This window comes from Kogia breviceps, chromosome 19, assembly GCF_026419965.1.
Source record: "Kogia breviceps isolate mKogBre1 chromosome 19, mKogBre1 haplotype 1, whole genome shotgun sequence".
Lineage (NCBI taxonomy): Eukaryota > Metazoa > Chordata > Mammalia > Artiodactyla > Physeteridae > Kogia > Kogia breviceps.
The window spans coordinates 24193054-24205065 of NC_081328.1; the positions used below are offsets into that span (position 1 = coordinate 24193054).

Here is a 12012-nt window from a genome sequence, read left to right on the forward strand (position 1 = left end):
ATGGAGGAGGCGCTGCTCTCCACCCCCATCAACCCCAACAACTTCCCCGCCAAACTGTGGCGGCTGGTGAACAGCCCCCGGTACCGCTCGATCCGCTGGGACGGCCGCGGTGAGGGGCTGCTCATAGACCAGCCGCTCTTCGAGGCCGAGCTGCTCAGCCCGCCCGTGGCGGGGGCCGGCGGCTGCATCGGCGGCGTCGGGGGCGCCGGAGCCGAGCCCGAGCTCTTCAAAACCACCAACTTCACCAGCTTCATCCGCCAGCTCAACCTCTACGGCTTCCGCAAGGTGGTGCTGGGCGCACCGGGCGCAGCGGGGCCCGAGCCGGGGCCGGGGGGCGGCGGGCCGGCGGGCGACGGGGCCCTCCACCACTTCCACAGCCCACACTTCCGCCGCGACCAGCCGCAGCTGCTCGTGCACCTCAAGAGGCTCACCAGCGCCAACAAGGCCAAACTGGCGGCCGGCCTGGAGGTGCCCTGCCGGCCGCCCAACCGCTTCCAGAGGCTCCTCATCACGTCGGCCTCCGCCTCGGCCTCGGCCGCCACCTCCCCGCTGCCACATCAGGAGCTGCCGCCGCCGCCCGCGGGGTCCCGGCCTGAGCCGCACGGTGAGTCACGCCCCGCGCCGGGCGCACTGCAGTCAGGGGGCAACCGCCACTTGCGAGGGCATTTGCGCATCCTCTCCTTTGCTGTGTCGGGAATGCGCCCGGGAGCCGCTTCCCGCGATGCTTGCCCGGAATCGGCCGAGGCACCTGCACCGCCCTCACCTGCGCCGGCGCCGCCTCTGCCCAGCGTCCTCCGTGAACATTGAGGCCCTTCTGTGTCCACTAGCGACCACAGGGACCTCTGCATTAGGCTTGCTTTCTAGTCCTCCCAGAACCCTTTGGGCTCCAAACCTGTATAGCCATTTACCTTCTCGAGACGCCGTCTCTCCCAGGCGAACACCTCAAATAAGTAGGCCTTTGTTGGAGCCCTGGTTCTGGAAGAAACACAGAAGGGGCTCCTCTGTTCTGATGGGAAGCAGAACAGAGTTCCTATACAGGGTGAGGATATGGCAAAGGTCAGGGTAGGAGGGAACAGTCACAGCCAAGGGAACTTAGAACATTTATGCCAACCAAGGGAAAGTGAACAAGGTGCCTCGAGTGGAAGTTTGTCCTTTGAAGAGACATGCCATCTTCCACCCAATGACACAGCTAAGAAATCTCGGAAGACATGTTCTGACAATAATCATATTGTAGGTTCTGGAGTAAGGTGTAGAACAACAGGCGTTGTTTATATATCTTAAAAGCAAAAATATAATAATATATTTTGTTGTTTACCAGATAACTGTTCCTATGTAGAATGAATTGGCTAAACAGTTCTTTCATTGTAGCTGATTAGACCTGATGCTTATTTAGGTGTTATGGTTAGACAAATGTAAGGCAAAAGTGGTTTTCTTTACAACTGTCAAGTTCTAGTTAAACAGGATTTTAGAAAGCTCACATTTGCAGCCTTTGAATTTTTCACTGTTGCCTTCAGTCTTTCAGTTTTGAAAAAATTTTCTGTGTATAAGTTTGTATTTACTCAAAGTTCAAAAACTCTCTGTGATAGAAATTTATTTTATGAACTTGGTTTCCGATGCCCTTACCCCTCTTCCAGGAAGGTGAGGGTGGCAGTATTCCCCTTCGTTGTTTAAAGAGCCCGTGATATGAAGCAGCATAGCAAGAAAGCAACAGGATATGATAACGAGAATTCATTCTTTACCTTCAACTAAAAGAGTAGTAGAGACATTTTCATCATGTTAACATGGATTTAACCTAAAAGTTATCGAGGTCCGAGCACGGGTTGGAGAAGAATTTGCAGACACAAGGCAGAATGTTAAGGAAGGTAGGGTTTATTAAAGAGAAGGGTCGCTGCAAGAAAGAACAGTGGGCTGACTTCCTGTTAGCCAGGGAAAGTCAGCGATGAGCATGGGTTGCTTATCTGTTTTTATAGCCAGGGAGCCTGCAAGTCATCTGCTGTCTGGGCGAAGTACGTATGCTTTCAGTGTCCTGAGCGGCAGAAAGATGGGGCTGATGTCTTTCCTTAAATGGGACGGGAAAGGGACAGGGCATGCTGCTTGGGAGGGCTCTGGGACATTGCAGTGGTCACATTGTGACAGAGTGATAGGAGTCCGGTAACTCTTTGTTGTGGCAGTATTGACCCTTTGAGTTTATCTTGTTCTTTGTCCTTGGAGCACACCACAGAAGTGTCTGGGTTACTTCTCAGTTATGGAAAAACTTTAGATATACGAAGAAAAGTAACACTATGTTCAGTTTAACCTAGGCCCAGGGTTATGAATGAAGCAATGTTCATTTGGAATTTAGAAGATAAGGGATTAGGTTGTGTATCTGTGGAGTTTAGAAGATAAGAGATTAGGTTAGAGTTCTGGTAACCAGTTGGAAAAATAGCAGTGGCATAGGAGTGTTCTAAAGGAATTCTAAAGGAGTATTAAGCCGCTTACTTCCATATAATGGTCATTGAGTTTGGTGGGGAATCGAATGGGGAAAAGCAGTGGAGACAATACCTTGGCATTCATTTGGTAGAATCTCTGACATGGATATTTGTTTTTCAGATTGCGTGTCTGGTGGGCATAAGGAGAAAAGACTGAAAATGTGTCCGTGGGAAAAATAGGATAACCACTTCAAAGAAAGAAAGAAAGAAACATACATACATACAAGCCAACTCTTGCTCACTTTTTTCTCTTCTCCGATTTTCTTTTTCTCTCCCCTATCTTAAACCCAGTTGCATTCTAAGGATAGAGTTCACTTTTTAGTTGAAGAAATACAGGGACTACATAGGATCTGATTTTCTTCACTTACAGTTCAGTTGGTCAGCATTTTAAAGATTATTTGTTGACAAACATAAATTTAATTCATACTTTTTCAGTATAGATAATACATCAATCCATATATACCTAAATTATTGTAGTTTTCATGCATTTCCTGTTTTTTACCATTCCACCTGTTGGTATGTGCAGAAGCTGTGTCAGGTGTGGATTGTCTACACCACAGGCTTGGTGCACTAGGGAACTGTGTTACTGGTTTGGGTGGAATGTAATTCTAAGTTCAAGAATACCAGCCCAACTTTGTTTTGCTTTAATTCCATGTTCTAAGTCCTTGGCTCTTCTATTTTTCCTCACCTAATTTTTATTCTGCTTGATTCTTGCCTTGGTTATATGCCTGACTACACTGCTCCTTTCCAGTTTCCTTTCTGTTTTCCGTGTTCTACTGCAGCTTCTGGTTTAAATATGTCTCTTTTACAGTAGAATCCTCTGTTTTTGGACCTAGTTGTCTTACTTAGATCCACTGAGCCAGCTGTCCCGTTCACCTTTTGAGAATGTACTTGATAAGAAATGTGAGGATCACATGTTTTTCCCTTTTTTGTTTGCCCACTATTGTTATTTTGTTTCTAGTGGCAGTTTATTTTACACTACTTGTTAAAGTTTTCTAAACTAAGTCTGAGCAAGTCTGAGCACTAGATAATCTGTTTTTGCCTGGGGATCACAAGCTCTCAAGAGGCAAGTTTTGCGAAGGAGGCAAATTCTTTCCTGGGGATTGATTAGCTCAGATTCACTTTTATAGACGGAATAGAAAATTTAAGAACAGAAATTCAGCCTGCCTTACAGTTCCAGGATTCTGGATTTAATCTTTACCAAATATATCTTAGATGTTCTGAAGACATGTAGGTGATGTTCTATATAAAGTTGGTCAGAATAGAACCCTATGAAGTAACCCTTAACAGAAGAATAAATAAGAGCTGAGCATGTTTTAGTTCCTTATTTTAAAAAACCAAACAAATTGAAAGGAATGTCCTTCTAATCCTGTGTCCTTATGTTAGCAGCATCTAGAGAATATAAATATTTGGCCATCACTCAGAATTTATCGTAGTAGAAGTAGAATTATATTTTAATTCAGATCTAAACCAGAATTATATTTTAATTCAGATCTAAACCAGAATGTGAGAAATCAGGGTAGAGCATTCTTTAATTATCTGCTTAAGTTATTGACAGTCTGAAAATTCATCAACAACTTAATGCTAAAGAGAGTAAAGAAGGGCACACTGCAGCAACATGAAGTTTTAGCATCCAAGAAAAAATCAAGTGGTGGGTAGTTTGGGACCTCAGAAACACCTGTTCGTGAAGAGCAAAAAAATGTTTCTTTGGGTCTTAAAGAATTCTCAGTAGTAGTTCAAAGTGTGTATACATGTGGAATTGCTAGCTAGTCAAGTAGCATAAAAACTATTTTTGTATTTTAAAGGATAAAAGGAAAAATAGTTTTTAAGAGGTGTATTATTTAAATACATTTAATCTTCTGAGCTAAGATTTTTTTTCCCATTAGATTTAGAGCTCTTGGTTTCCAGTTTCCAGAATTGTTTATTGCATATATTTGTTTATTTTTGGCATTAATGCTTTATTCTTTTTAAATTTTATTTTAAGAGTTTATTTGAGCCAGAATCAATTTGAATCAGGCAGCGGCAAACCAGAAGTGGTTAAGAGCGCTCCCTAATGCTTTATTCTTTAGAGGAAATTAAACACTATAGAAATACTAGAACAAAGGCAGTGTAACATGTAGAATGGTTTTACAGTTTAAATATTTGGAAAAGTAGGTATCTGAGTGCCATCTTTAGCAGATGAGTAGCACATAAATTAGATTTCCCTCTGTTTTATGGATTAGTTTAATAAAACAAATTAAAAAGACTTTGTGAACTACATAATTTAGTGCATAAAGCCCTTCCTAAGAATAAATTAGGCTAGCTATACGTTCAAGAACCACAGTCTTTAAAATAAGTTCAGCTTGCAACATTTATATTTTCCTTTTCCTCGTTACATAGTATTGGCCTTTTTCTCTCTTCCTCATCTCCACTTTTTAATTCCTTTCTACTTTGCTAGATAAGAAAAAGCAAATATTGGAATCTCTTGGCCTGAGTGTGTGGGTTTTTAACAAACTCTCCAGGTGACTCAAATGTAAATCAGTGTTTGAGAGCCATTATATCTAAGAAGGGACCCGACTAGAGGTACTCTGAGGAAAAAAAGACCATGGAAAATTATTGATTGAGTTAAGGAATGAACAAGTCAGAGTTTTCAAGCTTGACTTTTCTGCAAAGATTGTTGTTAAAATTTAAAAAAACTGAAAGGGAGCAAAGAACATTAAATTACTTTTTGGTTTGTGTTACAATTTTTATTTCTTCCATACTTATATCTTTTATGTATATGGTTGAGGGCTTATTTTTGTGCCTATTATTAAGGTTCCTAAATGATTTGAAAGACTGGAGTTTCTAAAACTTCTAGGAAGTAGTTTACAGATTGGAAAAATCTGGGTCAGTCAGTTGAGGTGAAAGGTAAGATGACATTTAACATTTGATTTAAAGTTAGAGTTTGTCTACTTTGTCTCTTATAACAGTCATATTGAGAACCAAACAAAAGTTATTTGATTATTTTTTCAGCATTATATGTGTAATCTCATATTCTGGCTTCTGAACAACTTGTTTTTACCAATAAATTTCTGTTGTGTTAAAAATGGCTGAGAACTCAACATACCCACGAGTGAAGAGTAGTGCATATTTTGTGACTTTTGGTTTACTGCGTCTGGTGGTGTAATGTAAGATTAGTAAATGTGCTCCTCCTCTTTTATGCAGGACCAGTGGCTGTAGGACAATTCCACCGGTCGATCCGGAGAGATAGTTTGTCTCCTTACTCCTACGTATCAGCTTCATCCCACAACCACGGTACTTTCCCTCTGAAAGGTTTAGATCGGACCCCGATTCCTCCTAGAACATGGCAGAACTCTCTTGGAATGCAGCCAGGACAAGTGGAAACGTCTCCCACTTTTTCAGATAAAGGGGTTCCATTTCCTGTACTACAGAAGTTTCCAACTGAGGTTACATATACCCTGCAGCCCAGTGCCACATCCGTACATGTTCAGCAAGGTCCTCAAACAATGGTCAGCTCCTCCCAAAAATATAGTAACTACACACCCTCAGCGCAGTACTCCCAAGCCTACTATCCAACAGGTATGAGAAATTCAAGTTCAGTGGCTTCTCTTAAGGTACTTTTAATGAGAATTTATATTTTTTAATGTGTTTCTGTATGCCTAAACAAAAATAGGAATATGCACTTAAGAAATGTCAAAGATTTCTCATGAGTACACATTATTTAGCAATATGTAAAATTTCATTGATTCTTAAAGGTTGTGAAAATTCTGTTCGTGCATAAAGGTGTATGTTTTTAGTGAAACTTTTGTATCCTCAAAATATGTCCTAGTAATAAAATTAAGACTTAGTATATCAGACCTTGGTATAACTCCTGCTCTTGGTGTAGTAGTTTTTTGTGGGTTTCTTTTTTTTTTTAGAAAACATTCTTATATACATATTGCATTGTTTATTTTTTAGTTATGTAGGTGAGACTACCTCATAACGAAATCATGTTAGTATCTCAGTAACGAAGTTTAATAAAAGAGCAGCTCACCATCTCTTAAGACTAAATTATATTCTTGTAGTAAAAATGTGATGGTGTGGTTTGGCAGTGCAGTCCCTGCAGTGTTCATCCTAGCCAGTGAAGAACTGGGAGTAGCAGAGAGAAGAGCCTGACAATGACAACTGACCCAGAGCCCAGCCAAGGGCATGGAAGGCCTGCTAGTAGATCTCAAGCCACTCATTGGGAATCCTTAAGATAGTGACCCTCTATTTAGCTTCTTGGGGCTAGGGAGTGTCTTTTTTTTGCGGGGGGGTGGGGTGTACATTTTTGCAAAATGATAGCATTACCATTTAATTCAGAACAATTTCATTGTTTTGCAGAAGCACCATAGAGGTGATGTGTGTTTTCATGTAGTGTTCACACAGAGTGATGAAATGGGGCAATAGAAACAAGTCAAGGGTCAAGGCTTTCAGAAAAGACTGGGAAGAGAAGAAAGGGGGCAATCCTTTGCCCTATGAATTAAGGCTCTAGGCATATTAATTAAGTACATCTGGAAGCAATTTCTAGAGGTATTTTGTTAGACCATGTTTCCCAGGCAGAACGAAATCAAAAGCTAAAATAAGTGGAAGGCATGTAAATTAGATAAGGGGGTAAATAATTTGTTGCCTTTTAAAAGTTGTAAATTTGGGAACTGTTCCATTTGTAATAGTACTCACTATTTTCTAGCTGGTAGCATCCAACATATTGTTTTATTATTGGCTCATTGCGTTTTACCTAAATATGGCCAGTAAGAGGGATTGCTTTATTTTCTCAAAGCACTTAAGTTTAATAATATTAAAATAATAATACCAGGGTTTAAATTAGATTGGGTTGTATAGATTTTTGGAGCTGCTACTGTTTTGGAGGATGGAGTTGAGAAGGAAAAGGGGAAGGAATTATATGGAGTAAGATGGTATAGCTCTTCTAATCATTTACCTATTAGAGAATAAAAAAATGTTTTTTACCTTATTATATAAAAAAAAGTTGAGGCCTAGTTCTTTTTTCCAGATTTTCAGCTACTTCTTTGAAGAACAAAAATATCTGGATGATCTTTAAAAACAGAAGATGACTAATTTCATGTTATAAGTTGTATATCTTATGTATAGCAACAAATACTATCAGATTTTTATTGAGGAGTTTAATAAACAAATTAGGCATTTCTGTCTAAATTATAATTTGGCTGCATTCCATATATGCATAGAATATATATATATATATATATATATATACACACAGAGAGACAGTCTGTGCCTTTCTTACAGTTGCTTTATGTTCTGTAGCCTGTCAACTGGACAATACCCCTACTTCCCCTCCTTTTACCAATAAATGTTTCTCTTTCTTTTCTGAACCTCCCTCTAAACCCCCCTCCTCACACTACTAAAGACTCAAAAAGCTTCTGGGGAGTTGAAATTTAGAAGGACTGCAACACAGAGATGTAGAAATGTTCTTCGCCTTCTAATTTGGAATTTTGGAGAAATTTTCCTATGGACATATTAGACATAGTGGTTAGGTTCTATATTACTGTTGGTCCTTCTGTTAAGGTATAGATGGTTATAGTCTGACTTAGGAGCCAGACTAGCCTATGTGATGATGTTTCTACAGGAAAATGTATTCCAAGTTCCAAACAATCCTCTTGGAAACTCCTAGTTCTAAATTTTATGAGAACTAGTTATATAGTATTTACTAGAAAACACTACAAATAGTTAATATTATTCCTCATTATGGAAATACTATTTGTTAAATTATTGTGATTTAAGGATATATGTTATTTAAAAATATTTTATGTTAGCTTGGATTTAAATTTATAAATTAATTTATTAATTTGATAATTACACTGAAAATCGTCTCCAAGAGTCCAAGGTAAGGACTAGGGAAGAGACACATTAAAAGAACAAGTAAGTGCTGCTGATGTTTTGATAATGTAGAGTGCATATGAAATAGAATCTGGGGTTATCTGAATTTTTTGTTTTGTCTTCTTTGATATGGATAATTGAAATGACTATGAAGGTTCTGAGGTTATGAGAAAAAGAAATCTCATGATTTCATGGTGACTTCGAATATATAGAATAGTTCTATGATACAATGTAGGCAAAATTGCTTTGAACATTCTGAAGTAGTATATAAATAAAAAAATAAAAAGTTGTATTGTTAAATACAAAAGACCGGCTATGGAAAAGAAAGTGCTAAAGAAATACTGTACAAGTACTTAATTCCTCCAAATTTTAGGTGAAGGAAGCAAAAATTCGTGAGCAATTTAACCAATATTTAGTGAGTACCTGTTTATGAAGGGCTTTACAAATGACTTTCCCAGAGTTAAGTAAAATACTATTCTCAGAGGCAGGATGATGATACTCACTCCCAAATCCAGCTCTCCAAATCCTAATAAAGTAATTAATTTTGGAATAATGGTCATACTTCAGTCCTTTCAAAGTGAACTATATGACTTGAGGTTTGGATCAAATTTTAGTAAAAAACAATACTCAACTTCATTTAAAAATTAGTTATATTGAAAATAAACTCGGATCTGGTCTTCAAATGGTATAACCAGTAAATTTCGAATTTTGTAATATTTCATAAATTATTAATTTCTCTAGTAAAGCGAAACATTGAGACTAAAAAACTGCTATCAGACTGACTCATGAATGGACTCACCTGAATTATTTCTTACATTTGTCATTCCTCTCTTGAAGCATCTGTTTTCTTTTTTAATTAATTAATTAATTTTGGGGGCTGCATAGGGTCTTAGTTGTGGCATGTGGGGTCTTCACTGCGGTGCGGGGTCTTCATTGCGGTGCGGGCTCTTCGCTGTGGCGCGCAGGCTTCTCTCTAGTTGTGGCGTACAGGTTTTCTCTCTCTAGTTGTGGCATGCAGGCTTAATTGCCCCACGGTATGGAAGGTGGGTTCTTTACCACTGGACCACCAAGGAAGTCCCAAAGCATCTGTTTTCTTTGCCTAGATCGTTTGTATTTTTTCCAGTCTTATCACTTCTTCAAAGACAAAATGTTGTAGATCCAGTGCTATTTGACTCTTTTTAGTCTTACCCTATCTTGAATTCAGTTTTTTTCCTCTCATGCTATTTTTCAGTGTGCTGCTACAATTTAATGTCCCTTTTTTATAAAAACCTTCATTTTAGACCTTTTTATTTGACTGATTCTCTATATACTTGAACATACATAAGAATATTAATATATTCATATTTATATATAGAGTCCTGTATTGAGGAATTATTTTACTTTGACTCATGTTGTAATGCTGAATTGACTCAAAATCAACTTTGATTTTTTTTCCGCATTAAGTTTTAAGCTCACAGCAGTGATTAGGAATTTGTAGCTGCCTTTTATCTCATATTTTAATTAACAAATACTTGTATAACAATCACTGTGACCAGGTACTATTCTGAGCACTTTCCAAATGTTAATTAATTTAATCCTCACAACAACCTTATAAGATAGGGAATGTAGTTATCCTCATTTTATAGATTAGAAACTGAAGCACAGCCAGGCACAGGCAGGGCTGGGGAACAAATCTGGGCAAACTGACTCAAGGGTTCATTATTTTGGCCACTGTGCTCTGCTGCCTGCCTGCCTGTCATACAAAGAGGGACTTTTGTTTTGTTTTTCTTTTGCGAGAGACTCTTTCCTGATATATCTCTTCCCCAGAGTTAGTTACTTCCAGATAGGGTAGATGACAGAGGTTGGTGGGGGGAGCTCCCCTGCTGTGCTGCCGGTGGCAGTGGGACTGGCCCTGGGCTATTGACTCACCCTGCTCAAGCAGAGAGAACATACTCCAGCTGCTGGAGTCGGGGGTCCAGTTTGGGGCCTCTGAGGAGTGGGGCTGTGTCTAATTCGTTTCTGTATCCCCCTGCACCTAGCATAGTGCTTGGCCATAATGGGCCCTTAGTAAATAATTTATTGAATGAATGAAATAATTCTAGTCTCAGCTTTGCAGTTAATCATCTGATGGACATTGTGACATTCTGTGGATTATTTCATGTCACTCAGCCTCAACTTCCCTTTCTATAAAGTGGCGATAATATTTTGGGTCGGGGATTAAATGAATTAATGTATGTGAATAGACTATAAAACTTAAAACACTATTTACATATAAAGGATAACATTTTAAAAACTGTATTTCAAATGAGCCTAGGTATTAATACTTTAAAGGCTAACTAAAGTGATTTGTAAGAACATAGCCTTCCCCTGAAGGTACATATGTTTACTGAAAAACATATTTTGTATCATTATTTAAAAGTTTTTCTGAATTGGCTCTTGGGCAAAGAAGGTTGCTTATTATAGTTTTAAAGTACATTAAATTTTAAAGATTTGATCTTTAGGCTTCTAATCCTACATAATGTCCATAAACAAGTGTGGAATCTCAAGTTATAGGAGCTTTCTGATGCTCAGGTAGCCTGTATTGTCAGTTTCTCTGAAAAGGGCTGGTTTTGTTCTAATGGAAAGAGGGACTTGGCATAGATACACCAGGAGGTTTTCTTTAGCTGCCAGAAGAAACGAAGCAAAAGCACAATTATATTTTCCTTGCTCTTTATTGAGGTAGAAAATATGTAACAGAATTTACCATTTTAACCATTTTTAAGTGTACAGCTCTGTGGCATTAATTATGTTCACATTATTGTACTAGCATCACCACCATCCATTTCCAGAACCTTTTCGTCTTCCCCCAGCTGAAATCTGTATCCATTAAACACTAACTTCACATTCCCCTCTCGCCATCTTTTGGCAACCACCATTCTACTTTCTGTCTTGAAGAATCTGATAACTCTAGGGACTTCGTATAAGAGCAAACATATATTTGTCCTTTTGTGATTGGCTTATTTCACTTATTTCAAGAGTCATTGATACTGTGGCATGAGTCAACATTTCCTTCCTTTTTATTTTTATTTTTATTTTTTTATTTTTTTTTGCAGTACGCGGGCCTCTCACTGCTGTGGCCTCTCCCGTTGCGGAGCACAGGCTCCGGACGCGCAGGCTCAGCGGCCACGGCTCACGGGCCCAGCCGCTCCGCGGCATGTGGGATCTTCCCGGACCGGGGCACGAACCCGTATCCCCTGCATCAGCAGGCGGACTCTCAACCACTGCGCCACCAGGGAAGCCCCCTTTTTATTTTTTATAAATTTATTTATTTATTTTTGGCTACATTGGTTCTTTTATTTTTTTAACATCTTTATTGGAGTATAATTGCTTTACAATGGTGTGTTAGTTTCTGCTTTATAACAAAGTGAATCAGTTATACATATACATATGTCCCCATATCTCTTGCCTCTTGCATCTCCCTCCCTGCTGCGTTGGTTCTTCGTTGCTGTGCGTGGGCTTTCTCTGGTTGTGGTGATCGAGGGCTACTCTTCGTTGCGGAGCACAGGCTCCAGGCATGCGGGCTTCAGTAGTTGTGGCACGTGGGCTTGGTAGTTGTGGCTCGCGGGCTCTAGAGCGCAGGCTCAGTAGTTGTGGCTCACGGGCTTAGTTGCTGTGTGGCATGTGGGATCCTCCCGGACCAGGGCTCGAACCCGTGTCCCCTGCATTGGCAGGC

At 39.6% G+C, this 12012-nt stretch overlaps 1 protein-coding gene across 1 annotated transcript in view; it reads left to right on the forward strand.

Moving 5' to 3' along the window:
* HSF5 (heat shock transcription factor 5) overlaps positions 1-12012 on the forward strand; it is a 49253-nt gene continuing 37241 nt past the window's right edge. Inside the window, exons 1-2 of the mRNA XM_059047724.1 lie at positions 1-604; positions 5652-6026. Of these exons, the coding sequence (XP_058903707.1) occupies positions 1-604; positions 5652-6026 (979 nt within the window). The remainder of the gene's footprint in view (positions 605-5651; positions 6027-12012) is intronic.